We start from the raw sequence: 25647 nt of genomic DNA, 5'->3' as shown, positions 1-25647 counted from the left end.
TTTCCGCTGCCTGTATCCTTAGATGCTTTGTCAGGTCAAGGCAAATGGACCACTGGCTTGTGATGTCACATCAGCTTGCTTCCCTGTCACTCCAGTGTCTTTTCTTCTTTGTGCCTAAGTTATAAGTTGGCCAGTAAATGTTAGCTTACAGTCAGTGCCTGGTATGCTTTTTGAGCCAGAATTTACAAAACACTTATTTTGATAATTTTGGAGGGATGCATACACAAATCTCTCGGTGATTACAAGAAGCTGAATCTTCAACATCTCCAGAGCAAGAAAGGCAGCCTAGCAAACTGATACTTTCTGTGGAGAGTAAATGCAGCCGGTGTTTTGTTCTGTATACTCTAAATAGCAGATGTCTCTGACAGCTCTTTTGTATTCTTCACTTTGATTTTTATGCACTAAACTTTCAATCAGTATTTGCTGCTGCCTAAGCTGGTAACTTGTTGCTTTGAAAATTCTACTTTCAGAAGTCTGAGATTGATCTGAATTATGAAAAGTTATGATCCAAAAGTCGGTGGATTCCAGTGCAGGTTTCAGTTAAAGTCAGCTTTTGCAAAAGGCTGTTGCATCATGTTGTGTAACTGAAGCGCTTTGGGGTTTCTGTCAACAGTGCAGTTGATGTGAGTGTCTGCTGGATCCTAAGTGAAATTAGCTGGAAGAACTGTGCTGTATTTCTCCTTTAGAAAAGAGGTGGCCAACCTGTGACACTTGAGCCGAGTGCTGCTCTGGCATTTCTGGTAAGGTTACCACCACGCCCAGTGGCATGGCTGGGGAGTGACAGGCCTCCCTGGATTTGGGGAGAAGCATGCCTGTATCCTGTGTGTATCTGTGGAGCAGTCGGCACCCTGCCCCTGCCCAGCTGCTCTTTGCTGTGTGCAGGATCGGAGCCCTGGGTCTCGAACATGGGAAGACTTTCATTTGAGGCTCAGGCAGTCAAAGGTTGGGTGCTCTGGGGTTGCAGGAATGTGTATTTTTTTCCAAGTAATTCCTGTCCAACTTCTGAAGTTGTGTTTTAATTACAATCTTGGCTCTTTTTATGTGAAACAGAAGATATGTATTTTTAATAAAACATTCTCATACAGATGCAGTTTATTTTGATCAATTTTGTGGAAAACAGTAACTTAGAATGTAAAAGAATACCTGTTTTTATGTTGATCACTAGACTTGCCAGGCTGTTTCAGATGCCTTAACAGGTTTAATATGTTGTGTGTACTGCATTTTAACTCTTTAATTTTACAGAACTGCTGCTTTAAACAAAACAAAACACTAACACTTTTACCGCCTTCTGAAAGCTTGACTGTTACTACAATTTCCCTTTGTTTTTATTGTAAACTAGTCCAAAGGAGTAGTAGGATTCCTTTTGCCTTTAAGGGAAATCATGCTCCTCCTTTTAATCTCTTGTGGCCAGGATGCAGGCGGCAGGGCAGGATCTTGTTTAGCCCTGCAGCAGAACCCAAGTATCGGTGTGAGGTGGAAAAGGACAGTCCTCGCCCTGCAGCCAGAGCCCTTCCCTGTTCAGTTATGCCTCTCACTCGCCATTGCTCACCTGGTACAGCTTGCTAATCCAGCCAAAAACTTCCATGTTGGGTTGGTTTTCTCCTGGACTGGTAAGATTTGCATTGGACTAGTGGAAGAAAGGGGGTTGGTGGTATTAGTCATTGTCCTTCCCTCTCCTCTGTTGTGCTGGCTGTGACGTCTTCTGGAGAATACACTACTGCCTTACTTGTGAAAGGAGTTTGGGCATCTTGGGGACTTGTGATGGTCTGGAACAACAGTAATGGTTAGTAATGCTTTGCTTCTGCTGTGGGCTGCTCCTGGCAACTGTAGCTCAGCAGCTTGTGATGACTTGGTAACGAGCCTTTCCCCCAAAAACAAAGTCTTGAGTGTTAGAAATGCTGATGCCACTATGTAAATTCACAAGACAACTTGGATTATTTATGTAGAATATAATGAGACTCGATGGTAATTCCTCTGTAGATTTTTAGTACTCTAAACTGGCAATCTAGTGAATTGGGGTTTTATCTGTTTGGGGCAGTAGCGTCTATATGAGAATGATGCTCACAGAGTAGGCAGTGCAAAGCAGTTGTTGCCAGTACTACAGCTCTCTTGAAATGGTGGGAAAAATATTTTATATTCTCTGCTTCTGTGGGTTCATTTCTTCCTTTGCTGTCACCTTCAGACAGGTCCTGTCTGCGAGAGCTGGTATAAACCTAGGAACTAGTTGGGTGTTGACATTATAATGCGATTCAGAGAACTCCAGTTTCTCACAAAGCATGGGAGTGCCACCTCTTTTTTTTTTTTTTTCTTTCTTTCTTTCTTACTAAAATTCTTAAAAACACGTATTTGTGCACATTGAAAACACATCTCTGGGCAGGCTTTTCCATTTTATTTCTCAGGAGTATGTGCTTCAGCGGGTATGTGGTGTTACTCATCCTCTCCCGTATCTGCTGAGCAGGCAGGTAACACACCTTAGAGGCAGCATAAGCTTTTTTGTACATGTCTTGTTCTGCTGCTGCATCAGCATTCATCGAGCTGGATGCACAGAGGCCTCATTGAAAGATAAGAGGGTGGTTTCTGATTTCAAAGCTGCTTTTTATCCATGTTCCAAACAGTCAATTTTGTCATTCAGGTATTGGGCTGCTGGGGATGGGGGCTTTGTCTTTCGGGTGTAGCAGCTTCAAGGACATGTAAAAGCTGAGCACAGGGCAGTAGAACTGTTGTGAGCTGGAGGGTATTGGTAGTTAAGGGTGCTTCAAGGAGAGAGACTAGAAAGCTGGACTGCAAGGGTGAGGTTATTGTCCTGGTTTCTATTCAAACGAAGAGAAAAATATGTAATTAAAGCTGTTAAGTATTTGACTAAGCTTTGCTCAGCACCAAAGACTCTCAGAATGTGATAAGCAAACTTTGGAAACACAGCGTATGAGAACTGCCCAAGCAGTGTGTGTCCTTGGGAACCACAGGTGTTGACCCTAGTGCTGAGCACCACTTCCTAGGTCTGTACCATGCCAGAAGTTTCTGTGTAGCCACCAGTGCCAAGGTGTCATTTTAGCACTAAAGCTTGGCACCCTCCTGTCTCTCTGTAGGGGTGTTACAGCACTTCCACCAGTTAGAGGGTCTGTCACCACTGATCCTCCAACAGTTTTCTTCCCAAAGCCAAAATATATTAATAAACAAATACGTAAGATCATTCAGAAATTCACATTGGAGTTTACATAAATGCTACCTGTTAGGTCAAAATTAAATCGTTTCTTAAAGCAGATCCTTGACAAGGAATTCCATTCTCACAAAACAGGCTCAATGGGAGGGCAGTAGAGCTGCAGATCAATCAGATTGCATGTATTTGGCTGCCTTCTGTGGTTGCTTGCTCTGCTTGATTTAACTGTACATCTCCCACAGAAGGCCCTGAGAACACAAGCCCAGTCTTCAAACAAAATATATTCACACCTTTCTAGGGTTGTGGGGTAGGTACCTTCAGACCTGACCTGATCTGCAGCCCTGACTGAATGCTGCTGGCCTCCACTGTGGAGGTGAGTCCTGGCCAGGCTCATCCCAGCCAGTTAACCAGGACAGTCAGCCTGATGACTGGGAGAGACTGGCTCTGCAAGCTTGGGGGCACATGGGCACCCACCACACATGAGGTTTCTGGCATTGTGGCTCAGCAGATGCTGAGATGCCAGGGGGCTTTTGGCAGTACTTTTGCCATCTGGGTTACAGAGTTCATTGTTGATTACTGCACACCAGTTCCAGTCAGTTTGCATGTTCGCTTTCCAGTGCCACGTGGCTGCACCTTAATTAGCTGAGAAGTTAGGAGAACCTTGAGAACCACTAATCTTGGTGGCTGATGCCTATGTGCCTTGCTTAGGAAGTCATCTGAGAGCTGTAATTCTCTCAGGCGCTCCACACTAATCTGCTTAGAGTCCTGTAAGAGATCCTGAACACTGGGAAGGAAAGAATTTGCTTGGACTGGATTTCACTACTCATGGTTAGATTCAAACACATCACAGAGAGTTTTTGGTGTAAAATACAGGAAAAGAATTCAAAAAAGATTTTATTAAATGGATAACATGAAAACAATACAATTTTATGAAATTCACCTCTGAGCTGTGTGTGTATGCACACTGACATACAAACCCCTCTGCAGCTTTTGAGTTTGACACACAAGTTGACGAAGTAGATTGCTATTTCTTGAGAAGAAAGGTTGCCTTGGACAGTTTTGTGCCCCTTGAAAATTGTCCTCTTCTTTCAAGACCCTTTCTATGCCTCACAGCTGTCTTTGTTTCACAGGCAGCCTCATTCCCAAAAGAATTCCAGGCTCTTCCCCCTGCTCTCCTAGCCTGGGTAAGTCAGTTCTCTGGGTCTGGGATTCCACAGTAGCCCTCGAGTCGACATCTCTTACAAGATGATGTCTCAGGTGACACCTCCCTTTTTTCGCAGGGCACCGTTGATGGCATGAGGATCTGCAGAAGCTTCTGTACAGTCTCCCATAGGTAACACAGCCTACGACTGGATTCGATGGAATGCTGGTGTAAATTAACAAACTAGAACTGATGATGCTTCCTGGGTTGGTCCTGGAAATTGTTTTTTTCCCCTCCCAGCTATTTTTATAGTGTTTTGTATTTCGTTACAGAAAATCTTCTGCTGTAGCAACTTATCAGATTTTCTTTGGTTTATTCCTGTGCTCAGCTGTCACATCTTTCTCATAACAGGAATAAACACAAGTTCCTAATGGCTGAAAGCTTGTCGTTTGTTTTCTTGAGCTCTTAAACTTTCCCTTATGGCTTAAAGTGATTACTGTATTTCCTGAAAATATGGTTTGCTACCCTATGTTCTGTGTCTGTTCCTGGGTAAGTGCAGAACTGTGACTGAACCTCAGAGAGGTGAATGTAGCAGAGGGTGGGATTTACTTTTCTGTTGGCATCGAGGGTGGGGGAAACACCAGAAATTTGGACATCAGGTTTGAACTGAAAATCCCCATTCGGTATATGATCCATCAGTAAACAAATCTGTCACCCACTGTTTAGGAAGAAAGAGTCTGTAAATCAAAACAAGGATTGTTTTGGAAATGTCCAGTGTGTAAAGGCAGGTGCTTGTGAAGTCCCTGTGCTGTAAGCAAGGAGGTCTGGGCAGGATGCTGTCTCTCTCTGCCAGAGCACGTGTAACACTACAGGAGTAGCATTAGTAATGCTAGTACTAAGTAGCATGCTAATGCTAATCCTAATTAGTAGCATAGTAACGAAACTGTACTTGTGTGCTTTGGATAATGCAGGTAAGTCTGTATTGTGAAACGTAGTAAGGTGGTAATCAACGCTAGGTTCTCTGTATCTTAACTTCGTCAAGGGAGCAAGATACAAGTAACTGCTACAGTCAGGGTCCAGGTCAGGTAATTTTGGGATGTGTGCTGTAATGATACATTCTCAGTTTTAAATATGGGGACTTTTTATTGCATAGCAAAGAATAGAAAGGATTTCTTTTCTGTGATAGTGTAGAACTGGTATTGCACAAACCTCCTGGAAAATAACTAGGTACAGACACAATTTCTTCTTAATTATTCTGAATTAAGGCAATGGAGAGGGAAATATGGATCAAAGCTACAGCAAGATGTTTTGGTATTAGGATTCTTCAATGAATTTGGCTGATTCAAAGATCAAATTATATTAGCACTTTATCTTGAAAATAATCAGAAGAGAGTTACGTGAGGTACCGGTACTACAGTCTTTTCAAAGCTATACAGCATTCTGAACCAAACCCGAGTCTGCAGCAAGGGGGAAGAAAAGCTGAAGTGCTGACAAGCCAGGAAATGCACCGTAGCAAGGAAAAAATCCAGCATCCAACTGAAATAGTATCTTAACTTGTACAATATAGATTGTGAAATGCCAGGAGAAGATCTGGTCCCTCCTGGTTTAGAGAATGGACTAAATAAGAGCAGCTGTGTGGGTAAATAGTTCTCCAACACTTTGGCATTAAATTGTTAGCCCATCTTTATCAGTTTTAACAAAATAAATTTTCAGAAGTTAGATAAGGCCAGGAAAATAGCAGCCAGGGGATATTTTCTGTCAGTTTAAGCTGATGGCTTCAGTAGCTTCAATCAGGTGGATTTGCTCATTGCAGGGATGCAATAGGACCCGTCTTTCCTTGGGCTGTTCCACCTTGTGACTCTTCCTGCACTGATTGTAGTTTTACAATGTCTCTCTTGCCCCTGCTATGACTGAGGAGATTTAATAAGGCAAAGCCAATCATAAATCCAAAACATGCAATTAAGTCTCATTACATTAATTCATTGAGGGCGAAAAAAAAGCAGGATCTTGGAAAGAGATTTCTCCAGGGAGCAACAGCAATTTCAAGCAGCAGAAAGCAAACCAGAGTGGTCTGTGTGGCATTACAGCCATGTTCTCAGGGAAAGCCTGTGCATGCTAAACAAGACAGAGGCACCCTGCAGGAAATCACGAGTTGCCTATCTTATTTCACAGCTGGATGAATGTTGTTCAGCACGGTTTTCAATTACAGTGTTGAAGTGGCAAGAGCTGTGGAATTTAAGTTTTATGAGACGTGGACGAAAGTCAAGTCACCCTTTAGTTATAATTGTGATGTAGCTGGGTCTTAGGGATGTCCCTGTATGCACACTCAGCGTGCTAAACTCATTAACTCCCTGGGAGGCTCAGGAACTCCTCAGATAGTCCCTGCACAGAAGAGACACTCAACTGAGCAAAGACAAGGTGACAGGCTCAGTCCCTCACCACCTCCACAGCAAAGCATTTACTAATTCCTGCAGGACATCTTCAGTTGGGGATTACAGACAGCCCTGAGGAATCCACCAGGCAGCTCCTGCTGTGCCACCACACATTTCTGTGCCTAAGCAGAACCACAGTATCACAGACTGGTTTGTGCTGGAAGTGAGAACTGAGCAGGAAAGCAGGTACAGGAGACTTGGGTCACTACGCAGACTGACACGAGCTGGCCTGTTTGAGAGATCTGAATGATGCTCTGTGCAAGGGCCCAATCGTTGTTTTTCTTAAGCAAACGTGCCGTGTTTTGTGCAACGTTGCTCAGCCAAAAATACAAATCAGCCCTTTCATCCAAGAAATGCTCCATTTAATAATCAGTCTTTGTCTAGATAAGAACAATGGCTTTCAAAATAAGCCCTGCTACAAGTGATCACTTCAGTGCATGCTGTGTTAGAAAATTCATTGCTCTCCCTTGTTTGAAATATTAGAGGGGACTAAATGTGAACAGCTGTTTATGCACTGCCGGAATTTACTGAAATACAAGTTTTGAAGCACTTGGCTTGTTATTTTGGTCAAAATAGTATTACAATAAATCTAAATAGACTGTAGCTCAATTAGACAGTGATTCAGTGTTATTAAAAATTTTGCAGAGGGGTGCTGTTTGCAAGTTTAAATAAAACCCTCCTGTGTAACGTGAGCTGCCAGAGTCAGAAGGCAAAAGGTTTCACTCTATGTCTCCTTTGATGAGACTAACATTTCCGTCTCTCAGTATAGTCACAAGATAATCAAGCAATTATGTAGATGCTCTTTGAACAGTATGTTTGCTCCCTACATTTTAAGTGTGTTGTCACCTGAGTATTGTGTAATGATGACCAAAGAAATACATCTACTACTTACCACCAGCCCTAGCAGAGATATTGAACTGATCCTGTGTATTCCCCTAGGTGCTCTCTGCAGGCCAACACATCACTGCAGGTGCAAATCTTATTTCCGTGGCAGCAAGGGCCCACATTAATTGAAAAGACTGACTCTGTCTCAGTAGTATTCAGCCGATCAAGCCTGAATTTATTAAGACCATTTAATAGTCAATTTAATCTCTGGTTTAATCTGAGGGTTTGCCCAAAAAGATGAAATTGGGTCATCATATTTATAGCAAATTGCAAAACCCCAGAAGGCCAACTGTATCCTGGGTTGCATCAAAGCCAGGGTGAGCAGCACGTCAAGGGAGGTGATTCTGCCCCTCTGCTCTTATAAGACCCCCACCTGGAGATCTGCATCCAGCTCTGGGGCACCATTACAGGACATGGACCTGTTGGAGCAAGGAAAGCTGGAGAGGAAGGTCATGGAGTGACAGGATGAGGGATAATGGCCTTAAACTGAAGGAGGGTAGATTTAGGTTAGATATTGGAAAGAAATTCTTCCCTGTGAGGGTGGTGGGATACTGGAACAGGTTGCCCAGAGAGGTGACAGTGTTCAAGGCCAGGTTGGATGGGCTTTGGGCAACCTAGTCTAGTGGAGGGTGACCCTTCCCTTGGCAGGGGGTTGGGACTAGATGATCTTTGAGGTCTTTTCCAACACAAACCAGTCTGTGATTCTACAGGTGTGTCACTTCCCCTCTATTCTGGATTGTTCTAATCCCTGCAAATACTTGCTATCTGTGTATTTGCAGGACTCCAGCTAATCTGTTCATGATACCACTTCTAATTATTAGGATCTCCAGGAGTTCTCTTTTAGTGAAGTTTATTTATGGAAGGGTGGTTATTATAAGACAGAAGGTGGATATTGACCTGGAAGATCTAAATTTATTTATTTGACCTTGAGAAATAGCCTGAACTCATGGCTGCATGTTTTCCTCTATAAAATAGTATTATTAATGCTTTGATTTTTAAGAAGTTAGTTGTAAGAACCGTTTTATTAAAATCTGAACACACTGTTAAGGATAACTATATTAAGGTGTCTATTCTTACTCAGAAGGAGTAACCACTTGTATCAGTACAGGCTGGTGGATGACCTGCTGGAGAAGAGCTCTGTGGAGAAGGACAGGTTGGCCATGAGCCAGCAGTGTGCCCTGGTGGCTAAGAGAGCCAATGGGATCCTGGGGTGCATCAGGAGGAGTGTGGTCAGCAGGTTGAAGGAGGTGATCCTCCCCCTCTACTCTGCCTTGGTCAGGCCCCACCTGGAGTATTGTGTCCAGTTCTGGGCTCCCTGGTATAAAAAAGACAGGAATCTCCTGGAGAGAGTCCAGAGAAGGGCTACGAAGATGATTAAGGGCCTGGAGCATCTCGCCTGTGAGGAAAGGCTGAGTGAGCTGGGACTGTTCAGCCTAGAGAAAAGAGACTAAGGGGGGACCTTATTAATGTTTATAAATATCTTAAGTATGGGATGCAGGGGGAAATGGCCAGCCCCTTTTCACTGGTCTGTGGAGACAGGACAAGGGGCAATGGCTGCAAGTTGGAGCACAGGAAGTTCTGCACCAACATGCGGAAGAACTTTTTCACAGTGAGGGTGACAGAGCCCTGGGACAGGCTGCCCAGGGAGGTGGTGGAGTCTCCTTCTCTGGAGATATTCAAGACCTGTGTGGACGCCTGTCTGTGCAATATGAGCTAGGGAGCTGCTTTGGCAGGGGGGTTGGACCTGATGATCTCTCAAGGTCCCTTCCAACCCCTATGATTCTATGATCTTCTCCCTGTAGTTATTTCATCAGTTAGTACCCCATTTTAAGAAAGCACTACACCTCACATGGACCCTCTCAATGAAGCCTTAACATGAAGCCAACATGCATTTAAGCTGGTCCTGAAACTGTGGGATATTAGTTGTGTTCTCACAAGTCATCCTCTGCTGTGCCAGCACAAGAGTTTGGTCCCCTTCTCAGTGACCCATCACTGATTTAGCTGAAGAACTTTCACCTGCATCAGTTCACTACGGGGCTGCAGAAATGCTTTTGTTTGCATACCACAGTGTTTGTTGGATGCAAGGCCAAGCACTCAGGGAGAAAGAAGCACAAGCTGCATTTTGTGGGAACACTGACCTAAGAACACACCAAGTTGTAATCTTGTTCGTGTTTCAGCCAGCCAGAAACTAAACCAACCTTTTTGAACAATGTGTTGCTGGGGTAAAGCACCTTTTACCAGGGCCTGTGTCCATGAGACAAACGCAGCAAGGAAAAAAAAGTGACATTCTAATCACTTACATGAGTTACCAGCTGAATTATTTCTGCATACTGTAATCGGGCAAGCTGAGTAAACTCATGCACAGTGATGAAGTAACACCGTCATAAGGAGTATCAACTGAACACACACAGACTTTGTAACTCATGGGAGTTTACTTTGAGATTGTTAGTGCTGGTAATAATGAGAAATAAAGTAAGACAAGAAGGCAAGACTCGGTCAGCCAAATCGGGTCTTTGTTCAGCTACCCAGTGCATGGGTGATTCGGCCGTTCTGTCACAAGGGAGGGGCTGGAGCAGAGGTGAGGAACAGGGACTGGGCAAGAGCTGCTGCTGCTGCTGAAAATGAATACCTGAGTAGAAATGCTGTTCAAAACCCCAGGCAGAATTTACAGATTTCAAATCAAACATTTGAAATTAATATGCAATTACGATAGGAAAAAGCAAAACCTGTTTGAAAGATTTTCTTTTTCCTTGTAATCTTAACACATACTGCTTGATCCTAACCCAGCATCTTGGCAGATCACTTTTTCATGTCATCTACGCTCTGTTTCCTGGGAATTTATGTCTGCTGAGGGAGTGGTTACCTAATCAAGAAAAAAATTATTCATTACGATAGGTATAGCTGTTGTGAGAGAGCTACTGTAGCTGTTCATAAATTATATTAATGTTTTTGTCCCCCAAAGGAATAACAAAGCTAGATCAGAAAAGATGGATGTAACCACACTTCTGAAGAGCTCTCAGCAAATTCTTTTTTCCCCCTTCTCCCACAGCTCTGCTCCAGCTAAAAGACAGTTTGTTTAGAGTAACCATGCTAGAAGCAACCCAAGGAAAAATCACAAACTCTGGCTTGGAATTTCAGCTGGTTTATGAGAAAACATTCTTCACTGAATACATAAACCTATCCAAAACTAAGATAAAAAAAAAATAGCTAAAAGACTTCCCCTCTGCCTCAAACATAATTCAGTACAAAATCATATGGAACACAACAGAAGCTTTTAAGAAAAAGAAAAGTAATGAGAACAGCTCTATAAAGTCATTTCAAGGACACTTCTAGCTCAGTATCTCACCTAGAATGGAACAACAGATGCCTAAGGAAGAATGTCAGAATAAAGCAATCATGTAACGCATCTTCCTTGGCAATTGCACATAGCTTCTGGCAGTGTGGTTCAGGGACTTCCTGAACCAGAGGTGGTATCCCAGTTTTTAATAACTGTTAACAGGCATATTAATGAAAAAAAAAAATCCAACCTTTTTGGACTAATGTAAACTTTTAATGTCTCTAGTATCTGAAGATGGAGAGTTTCATAACTTAGCTGTACTTTAAGCACTTTATTTTCTTCTAAGTACTTTTGGTTTCAGTTTTCTACTTGATAACTGTGTCTGACACTCTCTAGGTCCTGTATTACAAGAGACGGTCATTCTGCATCAATTCCATTTTATACGCCTCTGTCATAGGCCTCCTTAGCTACAGTCTGTTGAATTATTACTATCTATGTAAACAGTTTCTTATCTTTGCTAGTCTTTCACATCCATTTGTGTGTCTCTACTATTCCAAGAGCACATTCCAAGTATCTTAAGAATATGAAAACCAGAAAACAAAAAAAAGTGTTTCAGAGGATAAAGATTTATTGACTTGAACACACAACAAAAACATGGTCTTCAGATGTCCCTGCTCATTGCAGGAGGGTTGGACTAGATGACCTTCAAAGGCCCCTTCCAATCTAAACCACCCTATCATTCAGACAGCTGAAGAAAGCTGAAGTCATGAGTCTTGTAATGCCCGACATTGAGCTCAAGTAAAAGTAACTTGTTTTCTATATGGTACATACTCACACTCCAACTTTATTTTTCAAATATTCCCTGAAAACCGAGAGGCAGGGACTCTAGTGCTGCTGGCAAAAATCCAAAGATGATACAGGCAACATGAAATGTAAATAACTTTTCAATGCACAGGTTGAAACTTCATTTAAAGTAACAGCACCTTCCTATCAGCCCCTGCTCTCTCACAAAACAATTCTGATGTAGTATAGCACTCTGTCAGCTTTCAAGGCCAACAGCCTTAGAACCAAGCACAAGACTCAGGTTTGTTACCTTTAATTTTACACACTGGACTAAGTCACCACAGTTACTAGTAATCCTAATTCACTCTGAACTGTTTCCCGAAGTTACTCTTCTCTTACTGTGTGGGAAGGGACATTAACCTCTGGAGTAAAGTGGATCAGGTGTCAGAAGTTAGCTAGGATGGGAGACCAAGCACTGCAAAGAACATTCATCTAATTCCTAAATCTCAAAATTGATGCCCTCCCTACGCCCGCAGACCAATTGCAATACTATAGTAATGATGCTATCATTACATAAGACTAGTAAAAGTGATCTAAATGCTACTGTGTTTAGGAAGGAAGGTTGCAAGCAACTGGAGTCACTGCTGACCAAACCAGTGCCATACTTGGATGTATTGTTTGTGTCCTACTTGAAGCAGAGTCATTCAGGATTAAGCAACCTACACCAGTACTCTGGCTATTTATTGCCCAGTATCAAACTTCTCATTCCTGAACACAACCACAGAGAAGCTGTGGTTGCAACAAGAGCATGTAATGATAGGACAAGGGGCTGTGGTTTTAAACTAGAGCAGGGTGAGTTTAGATTAGATCTTAGGAAGTTGTTCTTCGCTCTGAGGGTGGTGAGACACTGGCACAGGTTGCCCAGAGAGGTAGTGGATGCCCCGTCCCTGGAGACAATCAAGGTCAGGCTTGATGGAGCTCTGATCAATCTGATCTAGTTAAAGATGTCCCCGCTTTCTGCAGGTGGGTTGGACTAAAAGTTCTTTAAAGGTCCCTTCCAACCTAGTGCCTTCTGTGATTCTATGACAAGCTAACAATGCTCAGCTATAGGATCATTTAATTCCACCAAGGTTGGCTGTCAAAGCATGGAAGGGATCTCACTTTACAGGCCATTAAGGACCCTATTCCATGCTTCACCAGAGTTGTCAAGGCCCACTGAGATGCCCAGTTTGCCATGTGTCCTTACCCCGACACTTTCATAGGATTTTGAGTCTGTTTCTTTCATTCATCAAGGGGAAGAGAAGGGGCAGGTGCCAATTTCCTCTCTTTGGAGACCAGTGACAGAACCCAAGGGAACGGTGCGAAGCTGTCACAGGGGAGGTTTAGGCTGGGTATCAGGAAGATGTTCTTTTCTGAGAGGGTGGTCGGGCACTGCAATAGGCTCCTCAGGGAAGTGGCCACAGCACCGAGCTTGGCTGAGGTCAAGAAGCATCTGGATGATGCGCTCAGTGCCAAGCTCTGACTTGTCTGTCCCTGTGTGGAGCCAGGAGCTGGATTTGATGATCCTTACGGGTCCTTTATGTGTGCCCCTCTCAGGCAGTGCAAAACCAACAACTCGTTAATCTTTTAAAACAGGGAAGTCACGTCAAATTTTCACGCTTCTCTCTACCTCTTTATTCCTTTCTCTGGCCAGCCCTGACCTGAGGAATTCCTCCGTGGGCTCTGCGGGCTTTGGCAGCCCGCCCGCCATCCTCGCTGAACACCAGCCCCAGCAAGGAGACGGGGCGAGGTGCCCTGCCGCCTGCCTGCCCTCCGGCCCTCCCAGCGGCCGCGAGAGTCCGCGCAGCAAAGGAAGGGAAAGAGGAGTGAACCCCCGAGAGCCGCAAGTCCGAGGGAGGGGGAAGAGGCGCGCTGCATCGCAGGGCCGGGCCGGCCAGGGACTGCGAGCGCCCTACGGCCACAGCTCTGCCGCTCGCCCAGCCGCGCCACAGGGACGCCGGCGCCGCCGCACGCACCGGGACCGCACTACGCTCCCCGCGAGGCCGGAATCCCGGCCTATAAACACACCCCTTCGCCTACCGGCCCACCCGGAAGTGCGCCGCTTCCGCGCCGCCCGGAGCTCCGCCCCCTGCTGCGGGCCCTTAGCGCCTGCGCGCCGCCAGTTCTGTTGGGCGCAGGGATGGAGGTGCTGAGGCTGTGGCCGCGCTGGCTGCAGGGCTTGGTGCTGCTGCTATGGGGCTGCGCCGGCATGGGGCTGGCGCACCTCACCGCCACGGCTCCGCCAGCGCCGGCGCAGGGTAAGCGGGGGCAGGCAGCCGTGAGGGGGTGCGTAGCCGTTCTCTTCCTCCCCACGGAGGGGCTTACCCGCGGGTGCAGGGCCTTCGGGGGGTGTTTCCGGAGGGCCGCGCTCGCCCCTGAGCAGGGCTGCGGGGCGGCGGGCAGAGGCCCCGAGGCCTGCGGGCGCCGAGCGCCTTCCGGAGAGTCGATGGAGCTCGGGGGTTCGCCCCGTCCTCGTCCCCTGGCTCCGTGCCTCTTCCGGCTCGGCTGCGCTCCCTCGCCGCGGCTGGGCCAGGGCGGGCAGCCGGCGCCCGAGGGGCTGGGTCCAGGCCGCCGACCAAAGGACGGCGGCAGGACTTGTACTGCTGGCCGGCTTGTGGGGCTCTGGGTTATCGGGAGCTCTGATGCAGGGAGACAGCAGTCGGCTGGGTTGCCTCTGTACTGACGAGGCGAGGAGTGTGGCTGGAAGGAGAAGCCTGCAGAGATCTTCTTGCTGGCCTCTCTGTTCTTTTGGAATCGTTTATCTTGCAGCCGCTTCTGAAAGGTGGTTGAAGTTCATCCTTCGATTTAGTTGCTGTTAGCAGATGTGACCAGAAAGGTACACATTGGGTGACCCGAACTTAACACAACCTGTCTCAAGTGGATGCTGGCGTGTGTATTTGCAGTCTGATTTCTCTTAGGAAAGAGTTTATATTCAGAAAGGAGGTGTCCAACTTTGTGAGGCAGCGGACGTGAGGCAGGAGAGAGAGAGGGAACTGTCAGTGTCTCTCAGAGAAAAGAGCAAGGGGTAAGCCAGCTAGTAACTGGAAGTTTAATCAGTGGTTTTCTAGTAGGAATGAGAAATATAAGTAAAACCACAGGGAGCCAAGACTCAGGCTGGATCGGTAGTGAAGTTGGTTAGGGATTCCCTAGGAAGAAACTTTTAATGTACTGCTATGCAAGTTTAGGAGTTTGTTCATGACAAAGCTGGTTGTTGATCTAGAGGAGGGTCATGATGTTATACAGAAAGAAGTGGGTAACCTTTAAGGAATAAATTTTAGAAATAAGATTTTAAACCAACTGCAATGCCAAACCAGTGAAAGAATAAGAAATAAGTTGTTATGCCACGTGACTGGCATTATAACTTCATCTTACATAGCTAGAAAAAAGTGGGGAGGTAGATTTGCGGACTATGGCATGCACATGAGTTACTGAACTGATCCTCTTGTGAAGAGAGAGATGACAGCTTTATGGTAGTTCTGCAAGACTGTAGGACCTTGTATGCCACCCAGTTTAAATATTCTGTGAGTTCAGGACCTGTGTTCAGCAGAGTTGGACTGGCACAAAGCAGGGCTGCGAAGTTTGTGTGGTTCTCTGAGAAAATACTTAGGAATGTATGGCTTTAATTAATTCTTGGAGCGGAAGGAAGGTTGAGGGGGAAAGAGTATTTGGTGAAAGTACACCTGTGCAAGTAGGAGGGAACACCTGTTTAGGTTGACAAGTAGTTACACTGGTTTTTAGTGGAATAGTCAGAGGTGTCCTGTTCACGTGTTGTAATGCGCTGGTACATGTAATGCACTGGATTGGAGGGATTGTTTGTTGGGCTTTTATTCTCTTTCAGTTTGAGGCGTGGGTTTTTTCTCTTCATGCTTTTGGGGAGAACACTGTAACTAATGGAAGTCTTATATCCTTGTAAGAAACACAACACAGAGAAATATATAAAACAGAATGGGGGAAAAAAGTAAATTTTTTGTAACCATTCATGTAATATTACATTTTGTAACAGCAGTACGTAGAGATGGTTGGATTTGAGATGCATGTTGTAGAAAATATTTTTCATTAAAAGTCTTTTGTTCTTTAGAATAAACATAAATAATAGAAGTAAAATTATTGTTACAATTTTGATTGTGTCAATATAGTTTATCTGCTATAATATGTCAGCAGAAAGGCAGTTAAAGAAGATAAATAGCATGAAAATCTTGCAAGATTACCTCCTCTGATAAGAATCTACATTTCTTCATTTTGCTGTAGATGATTACTGAAGAGTGACCTAAACCACGCTTTAAAGGCTTTAGCATACCTGCGTGTTGCTGACCATACCTTGCGAACCGATGTTCACAAAGCTGGTTTGTTTAGGTGCTTTAAATCTTAACTTAAAAGCGTGGTGAGGTGTTTTTATAGTAAGCATAGTGGTACTCCGTGTGGAACAATCCCAGTTGAAAATTTTTGAGTCCAAGCAGAGAGCTACTTCTGAATCTGCTTTTCACTTTCTCTCCGAATTGGTATGTGGGCCTTAATGCTTAGGCTGCTTCTCAGGTAATTGATACCAGTACCATTGTTAATAACATTTTAAACAAATACTTTGAAGCTAAGTATACTGGTACGTAAAATGTGTTAAGAATTAGTATGAGAAAGGTATAGTGTTGAATTATGGAAATATGGGAATGTTATCCCAAAACGTGACTGCCTATGACTAATGCACTGTTATTCATTAAAATCCCAAGAAAATATGAATTAACTCTTTCACATTGCTTAGACTTTCAGACTTCTGTCAGAGGTCATGCTGACATCTTACAAAACAACTGTGTGTCCTGTGTTTGGGAATAAATTTTTGCCTTTTAAAATTACATTGTTTAGAGAGCTTTAATTTAAAAAAACCCCGAAATCTAAACTCCCACCAAAAAAGGTTAATGTCTAGGTGGGGGTCAGCCTTTGATAGGCTTCCAAAGCTACAAAACTTGTAATGTTCTCTAAATTGAAGCGTTAAAGTCCCAGAACTGCAGTGGAGATACAGGGAGGGTCTTGTTTGGCTTTTTCCCCTGGAGAAAGCAAACTGAAGTTACAAATAAGTTTAAATGTTTTTCCTAACTATGTCAGAGGTCAAACTTAAAGGCTTTGTTTCTCAGTTTGCTATCATTCTTCTTGGAATGGAAATACTGAGCTGTCTTTGCTTCAGCCAAAATTGTTGTTTGTATCCAGAAGTAGAAGAAAGAAAAAGCTAAATATTATGTGTTTGATGTTACTGAGGAAAAATAAATATATGGTCTGTTTGTTTGTTTTTTTCTAGCCTGCTCAGAATTCTCCAAGACGTCCTGTGAAGAATGCCTAAAAAATGTTTCGGTAAGTTTTTTAACATCCTTTTGGACTGATAGTTTGGTGACCTTTAATTTTTTTTTACTTTTTTTTCTCCCTCCCCTCCATTTGCTATAAGGTCAGGCTGCTGGGGCTGGTTTGGCTGCTTGGTGGAGATACTGTTTTTAGTAGTGAATGTATAACCTTAATAGGAGGTAGTCTCTTGCTACTTCGATGATTCTCAACTGATGTGCTGCTGCTGCTCCGTCACACTCTATGCTGGTGTGCTTTTACTGTACCAGGGTTGCTCTATGACTTGGCCACTCAGGGTATTTCTCTGGAGAGGATGGACAGTGTAGAAGGCAGGGTTGCAGTGTCAGCATGTGCTCAGTGCTCTCACAGTGCTGCTGAGCAGGTTGATGTTACTGCTTGTTTAGACCCGTGCTCGTTTTGCAAGCAGCACCTAGTTAATCTTCCATCTTTTCTGAGGGTTAGAAAAATGGAATCTTGTATGGCTAAAATGCTGTGCACTTCTTCTCTGCTCAGGAGGGCAACTGGGAAATTAATGTAAATAAGCTAGAAATGCTGTTCTCTGGAGATGCCCCAAATTAAATGCCTGCATTTAACTGGACTGGACCAATACTTTGCAGATGTTCAGACACGCTAGCTTCTCCTGTGACTACAGCAGACTGAAAGTGCTTAAGACTGCCAGGCTAGGTCACCATTCCTGTAGCCAAGTGTTTGGATTTCCAGTGAGACTGCAATAAGGCAGAGACTTAAAACAATAGAATTTTTTTTTATTCTTTGCTCAGAGCCTTTTTAGCCACATAGTAGGGTCATAAGTATGCAAAAGATATCTGGCATTGCAAAGTAGAAGAAACTTCTGTATTTAAAGTGAGATATCGTTCAGAATTCTAATTTCAGATGTCACTGAAAAGCAATTTCATGAGTCTGTAAGTTACTGCAAAACTCTTTCAGTGGAAGAGATTAGATATTTTTCAAACTTACCTGGTTTATGCTTGTCTTAAGCTCTTTTGGAATAGAAAAAAATTAATTGCCTTGTATTGATGTGGTTATTGTCTGTTGTCAGAACTGTAATGTCACGTTTATGACTATATGCAGCAAACTCTTCATCTTTGAAAGTATAAGGTAGGAAATGGAAAATATGAGTCACTAAAGATTAAATGTGCAGCATGACCACTGGTGTGACTGTCATGTCAAATAACTGCTGCTGCAGATACATGAGCACAACTTTTATTAACCTGAGAGCTCTGTGCTCACCTTAGGAGAAAAGTCCTTTAGCTATGTCTGTGTAGTGAAGACACTAACAGAGTTATAGATAACGTTATTTTCAGAATCTGTCAAAGCAATGACAGTGTCCAGGCTTGTTCTAGTGACAGAATGATGGATGATTCAGGGCCACTGCTTCAATAGCATCAGTGTTAACCTTGAAGAAAGAAGTTTAGACTCAATTTGGACAACTAACAAAACTACAGAGCGAAGCCATTAGCATGAGCAATACAAATCAAAGAGTTGCTGAAATAACTTTAATTGCTTTAGTAGGACCCCCCCCCCCCCGATTTTCATATAGATAATAGATAGAAACAGCAGATAAAAATGAAAGTTAAACATTTGGTGAATAGATAAAAACAATTCCAAACAAAGCCTAAAATGTAGTAATTTAGTTCAGTTAAATACAATTATAATGAAAGATGTTCAAATTTTGTTTCTCATCATTATAATTGGCTAGGTCTTAGAGTTAGTGAACACCAATTTGCTTGGTTTATTTAATGATAAGTTCTGAGTAGTAATTTTATAAATATGATGTTGCATTTAATCTTATTCCTTATAATATGGCACACTAAAAAATAATGCATAAGGGACTTGATTAGAGCTGTTGAATCCTGAAACTGCATTTATTTACTTCAAGGAAATATTTACTGTTAGGACTAGCAAATTGCCAGATGTATTAACATTGGAGAACTCTATCTGTTCCCAGAGAAATTTCTCTTCGTGTTCTTAACTCCATGTGACTGTGTAAGACAAACTATTGAACACAAGTATTAGCTAAAGATTGGGTTTTAAATAGATAAGATTTAGAATCTGGAGCCTCAGAATTCTGGAGAAGTTAAAAATAAGATTTCAGAAAATTCTTAGTCTACCAATGTGCTTTTCTCCTCAGCTATTTATTTTTGTAATTCTTTGCCCTAATAACAAATCTATGGAACCTAAATTTTTGTGGCAAAAATTTTTAGGCAAGCTAGGCATTACAAATAAAACTAACAGCTATAGGAAATGGTATGATCATTAAATACAGTAAATATTTTTGAAGGAAAGGTGGGAATAATAGTCAGTTGCATTCATCTATCTGATTACAGTGGAAGCAGCAGTCGTGTTTGTAGTTACTGTCTTATCTCTTAGTACTGAGAACATGTCCTTAAAATAAACGTGGACTGAATTAATGATGTTGTATTTCATTATTCATGTGAAACTGTACTAAAAGTCAGTGATATCCATCAGAGTGTGAATGTGGTTCCTAGCACACTTCGCAAAGGATTATGATTTACCTCTAAGTAAAATATTTTCCGTTTCATTTTTAGGTTATGGAGATGAGGATGAAAGTTAGGGAAACATTTTCCCCTCAGATCATCTTAGCTATCTCATTGAAAATGAGTCGGTTGAAGTGATTTTTCATAGAATCATAGGGGTTGGAAGGGACCTCGAGAGATCATCGGGTCCAACCCCCCTGCCAAAGCAGCTCCCTAGGACAGGTTGCACAGGGAGGTGTCCAGACGGGTCTTGAATATCTCCAGTGAAGGAGACTCCACCACCTCCCTGGGCAGCCTATTCCAGGGCTCTGCCCCACCAGTAGGTCTAGCAGGTGTTGCCTTTTGGGCTACGAACATTTTAATAGTTAGATGCATTAGTCTTTATCAGTGTGATAACAGCTGACCTTACTGTCCTCCTAGTTGTCACCAACAGTATAGAGTTTTTCAGGCTTGAAGAGAACTCATGAGTCACCTAGTCAGCTTCCTGTTTAAAACAAGGGCAACATTGCATTCAAACTAGTTTGACTTTTAGCCTGCTCCCTATTAGTCATTACTTTTGAACTGTTTATTCTTATTAAAAGCATGTTGTCATCTAACACCCTTGATTAAAACTGAAACTTAAGAGGATTTTATGAAGATTATCCTGCCTTTGTTTTATTTGTGTTGCTGTGCCTCTGAGTTTTTGACTTGTATGGTCTGCCAGCTACAAAACGTGATTAAATTTTTTTGTCTTAATTTTTCTTCGAGAACAGAATCTACTGGTAGCGGTTTCCTTCTTACTTCATGTTTTCTAGCTGTTTAGAGCAAGATAACAGAACTTGTGCAATGGAGGATGTATGACAGAGATGTTCTTGATACTACTATTAGATAAAGCATAGTTCCTGAATGAGCTTTTTTTTAGAATGAATCCTAAACCCCTCACCACCTTCTGCCAGTGATGCCTGTGCTGTCATGCAGAACTTCTTTGCTGGTTATGTTGCATGGTAAAGGAGTTAATAATACCTAATTTAGTGTGTGTGTGGAATGACACCCATCAAAATGAATCCTTTAAGCTTGATGCTGATCTGTGGCATAAAAAGCAGAATGTTGTGCTGGTATTGTAACTGTAATATGTGTAAGAAAATTAAAATTTACAAAGTACTGATGTGTAAGTGTGTGCATTTGTTACCTAATGTACTTCACAACACAGATTGGATAAGGTTGTATCTCTTATAATTTTGTAGCAAAACATCCTGTAGAATTGTGAGGGCTCTTTATTTTTTTTCTTTTTATTGATAGTTAAATATAGTGAAGTAAGAATAAGTGTACCTTTCATTTTCAGATAGCAGGTATGTTAAAATTCTTAACAGTTGGCTTCTTTGGTTTTGTATTTTTGTTAATGGCAGTAACTTTAGACCCAAAGCCATTCTATCAAGTACAGAGAACCTCAATATATTCCCCAGGATTGTCAGGCTAGTATAAATATTCATTACCTTAATTACTTACAAATACAAAATGTCCTCATTTATCGTTCAATCTAAACCTAGAAATTGTACCAGAACTCCTGTAGGTTTTATATTGTAAAGCAGTTTTAGTATATCCACGCAGTACTATATGTGCTTAAAAATCCTGTCTGTGGAAAGGAGCACTTAATTGTAAACTGTTTTTGAAGACCAATAATTTTGTTTTTGTTTCTTTTGCACAGTGCCTTTGGTGTTACACTAACGACACCTGTATTGATTACCCTGTAAGAAGCATTCTTCCACCATCTTCATTATGTTCCCTCTCAAAAGCTCGATGGGGAGTTTGCTGGAGTAGGTACTAATTTTACTTCTGTTGTAGAGAATTTATGGGTATGATTAGATTTAAGTAACCGCTTGCTGGAGCTGTTTGCTGATGATTTATTTGGAGGGGTGGGGAGGCAGTGGTTATGGTTTGTAACCATGATTTTCTGCACTCACAAAACAGTCATTGATAAGGATTCTTTGACCAGCCAGCGTAGTTATTGAATAGCTTTAAAACATGTACTCTGTAGTGAAGTTCCACTAATGGTAAAGTTGAGACTCTGAGCCAGTGATGTTGGAATGTTCTGAGTATTTTATGTGGGTAGCCAGGCTTCACCTGTTCCTTAAACAGTATTTCTGAGGTGCAAAGGAATATAGTCATTCCGTGTTGACCAAGGGCCACCATTCTTACCTTTTTAAAAAGATCTTAAAATGTTGGATGGTGTGCTAGATCCACCATTTTTATAATATATTCCGGGAGCAGAAGTGAACCAATACCACAGGAATGGAGTCAACCAAAAATTATTCAATGCTGGTTTTAGTTTAACAGCTAAAAAAGCCCCAAAGTCTGTGGCTGCTGAAGGCAGTGCAGTTAAAGTTAAGAAAGCTGTGGAGCACCACTGTAGATTGCAGTACAAAGCAAAAGGAAGTCTAAGAACAATGACATGATGGAGCTCTGCAAAGTGCAGCGCATGTGCTGCTGTTGGGGTGAAATCTTTGGACCTGTTTTGCAATACTGTAAATACAGATCTGAAGTCAAACTAGACTGGAACACAGAACAAATAACAGCAAAGCTTGTCATGTAGAGTAAGAGTCCATCTTCAGCAAAACAAAAGCTTGCTGTTTTCTATGTATTTGCTTATAAACAGCAGGAGGCAAAGTGATAAAAACAAGTGGGGATGAACTGTCAGTGACTACATTAACTCTAAATTGGGAGAAAGCTATCACACTTAGACCAATGAGATTATGGAGAAGTCTTTGCATTAGAGTAGCAGAGGTAGAAGATTGCTGTTAAAATGGAGCATCTGAGTTTCTGAACACTACTGCTTTATATTTCCTGAAAACTGAGGAACTAAATTAGTATTCACAGGGTAACTTTACCTATTCTTTGTTCTGAGCAGAAGGGCTCTTGGCTCTGTCTTGAGTGAAGCACTTATGCTTGGACTTGGGAGTTTTTTAGAGCTACAGAAAGTGCATCGTTTCACTGATAAGGCTTTCAGTATCGGTAGAGGCTGTTACTATGAATGTTAAGCGAACTGTGTGGTGGGCTGACTCCTGCCAACAGCTAAGTACCCACACAGCTGCCTGCTCCCTCCCTCCTTCCCCTGGCCCCAGTGGGATAAGGGACAAAAGTAGGGAGGAAGAAGGCGAGAAAATTAATGAATTAATGTAAAGACAGTTTAATAGGTGAAGGAAAAAATGGGGAGAGGAAAAAAGAAAACCCCCACAAAAAAAGCCCACCAACAAACCACCAAGCAAAGGAAATTGCTTACTACTTCCTGCAGGCAGACTGATGCCCAGTCAGCCCCCAAACAACAGTAAATTTTGGGAGCTAGATACTCCCTCCACTTTTTCCTTTACTCAGGCTTCATTGCTGATTATGGCATTATATGGTGTGGAATATCCCTTTGGCTATTTTGGGTCAGGTGTTCTGACTGTGTTCCTTCCTGACCTCACCAGTCTCTTGACTACCTCCAACCCTACTTTTGGGGAAAGAATCTTTATGCTCTTCTAGATTGTTCAGCAACATCCAAAACATTGGTGTGTTATCAGCTCTGTTTTAGCCAGAATCCAAACCATGGCATCATACCAGCTGCTGTGAAGAATGTTAACTCTGTCCTAGTTGCACCCAGTAGAGAAGTGTATCTGTGCAAAGCAGGGGTTACTAGTGTCTGCTCATACTAAGGGTGTTCCTGGCAGTGTGCTCCTGTTACAGAAATGGCTTCTAGTTTGGCTGTTTGTTTCTGGATTGAATGCATTTTAAACAGAAAATGGAGCACACTGTCAGCCAAAAAGGTGAAAGTGTCAAAAGGAGGGAACCCCACCCCCTACATACCAACAACAGAAAAGCCCTGATATGCATTACCTTAATAGACTTTTTTTTTACAAATTATATGCAGCAACATGCCATGGGGTTATATAGAGCTTTGCTGAGACTGTCCCCTTCAGACACAGGAATAAAACTAGTTACTTTGAGTGTGGTGGTGTTTTTCCTTTTTGCATATAAAATGAAAAGGTGAGTGTTGCCTCCCTGTTGCTGAGAATAAAGCTGAATATTGAAGCTCTCAAAGTCAAAAATAAAAAGACTAGCTTCCAGTTAAAATTTTTATGGAATAAGACATGTTGACATGTTATTAACCAGCAGTGAAGAAAAAAGAACAGTATAGATGCAGTGTAATATGAAGTAACCTAATTGTATTGCTGTTCATGAATATTATAATAGAATAGTGGGGACTGCAGTACAGACTGAGAACAGACAGTCTTTTCCTGTACTTTGCTGATAGGTTCAAAATGCATGTTATGCTTCTGTTAAAAGGCATTTTTAAAAGTAAATAGTATACTTTAAATGGAGATTAAAACCAACTTTTGTTTTTACTTCAATGAGGGAAATGTACTTAATAGCTTGTAACTTGTAGAGGAGTAAGTGAATGAGATGGTATGGTGAAAGTGTTGCTTTGGAAGTTTGGGTGTTCAGGATTTGCTTGTGTATTTTAACTAGAAACTATGTATTAATTTATGGTGTAAACTGTATTCAATAAAGTGTAACATACAAGCAAAAGTATTTGCTGGGATCTAATCTTTGTCAAGATCTGTGAAGGATAGTCCTTGGCCAGATGTGAGTTGGTGAGGGGTGTGAGGGAGGAAGATTTTTTTGGCTGGTGCCTGTGATCAGAGGGGATGGACCCTCTGAACTTCACTTAGTCAATTTGACTGTCTTATCACTAGTACCTTGAAGCAGTAAAAAGCAGTAAAAAGCGCATGGGCAGCAGCACGAAGCAGAGGATTTGTGTGGGGAAGAGGCTAAGAGAGCTTCCCTCTCCCCTTCACTGTTAAGCTTTACAATAGAAAATGTGAAGTGTGTGTGAGGAGAGGTGTTCAGTGTTTGTTATCTCTGATACAACTTCCCTGACTGATTTCCTGCAGTAACCCCTACAAGTCATGTCTTCAGCATTGCCTGTATCCCTGTTTGCTTTCTTCTTGGGCCTTGTTCTTTTCTAGGACATCAGGTTTCTGATTTTGCTACAGTTGTTGTAGTGTATGTAGTTAAAATAATGAACCACCACCCCCCCACTTGTTCATCGCCCTTTGGATGTGGAAGATGACTTGGGAAGTTTTATGGAGAGCTTTGTATTGGCTTCTTCAAATCCTCTGACACTGTATTATTTTGTTTGATGCTTTTGTCAGCTGCTATGTGCAATATGTGTACATTGATGCCTCACCTACATGGCCCTCTGTGCTCATGCTGTACATTGCCTAAGATTGTGATTGGGAGAATACAACTGCGCAATATATCACACAAAGTAAAGAGCAGTTTTATTTAGTGTCTGTTCAAAAAAATTCTAATGTGGTATGCTGAGCTTTAATGGGGGTAGTTGTGGGAAGCTGTTGGTTGGTTTGTTTCTGTTTTCATACAGAGGTGAAAAAATGCTTGGGAAGGAGGGGAAGAGTTATCAGAAAGACAAATGTTAATGCTGGAGTCTAACAAGTTGAATGTATTCATATTTTTCAGTGAACTTTGAGGCTTTAATTATTGCCATAGCTGTAGTAGCTGGACTCATTCTGGTGTCCGTAACAGTCTGTTGCTGTTACTGCTGTTACTGCAGAAAGCGTTCCAGGAGGTAAATATACGTATTTGTTTCCTTTACTGACTTTGGGTGCTGGTCTTCCCTCACTGTGATGTTTACTCTTCAGTATACTAAGAATCTTTTCACTTCTAAGCAGTTTTGCTCACTTTGAGACAACCAAAAAAGTTTAGTGACAGGCAGTATAACACTAGAAATAATACTAGGATAACACTTCAGTGATGTTGTTAGTGGCAGCATTAGGTATATTCTTTAAGAAAGATGCTGTTCTACACTTCTATATTTTACATCTCATTAAAATTGTATGTGAAATAATTCAATGGCCAAATAAACACCTACAAACAACAGGAACAGTTTCTTTCAAGTCAATCCTATAGTACAGCAAAAGGGGATTAGGGCGATAACAAATAACTGAGCAACAATGTCCTACAGCACTTGGTATCTGTGCTTCAGAGTTTTCTGTAGGATCTGTCAGCAGTCAGTATTTTAAGGCTGTCTTTGCCAGTTAAACTAAATAATCTCTATGTAA

The 25647-nt window shown here is 42.3% G+C and overlaps 1 protein-coding gene and 1 long non-coding RNA gene across 2 annotated transcripts in view; both read left to right on the top strand.

The window, feature by feature from the left end:
* The first annotated feature begins 397 nt into the window (after window positions 1-397).
* On the top strand, window positions 398-4673 carry LOC311205644. The gene is made up of 3 exons (XR_014618165.1): window positions 398-740; window positions 4288-4341; window positions 4438-4673. It is a non-coding gene; the product is annotated as an uncharacterized lncRNA (long non-coding RNA).
* A 9169-nt stretch (window positions 4674-13842) lies between these two features.
* Window positions 13843-25647, top strand: part of LOC311205620 (pituitary tumor-transforming gene 1 protein-interacting protein-like) — a 28884-nt gene continuing 17079 nt past the window's right edge. Inside the window, exons 1-4 of the mRNA XM_084280093.1 lie at window positions 13843-13972; window positions 16999-17051; window positions 21237-21345; window positions 25046-25154. Coding sequence (XP_084136219.1) covers window positions 13855-13972; window positions 16999-17051; window positions 21237-21345; window positions 25046-25154 — 389 coding nt within the window. The 5' untranslated portion in view covers window positions 13843-13854. The remainder of the gene's footprint in view (window positions 13973-16998; window positions 17052-21236; window positions 21346-25045; window positions 25155-25647) is intronic.

This window comes from Gallinula chloropus (genome assembly GCF_964237585.1).
Source record: "Gallinula chloropus genome assembly, chromosome: 2".
NCBI lineage: Eukaryota > Metazoa > Chordata > Aves > Gruiformes > Rallidae > Gallinula > Gallinula chloropus.
Note: the sequence above shows the minus strand (reverse complement) of the source record. Positions and strands in the feature narration are given on the sequence as shown.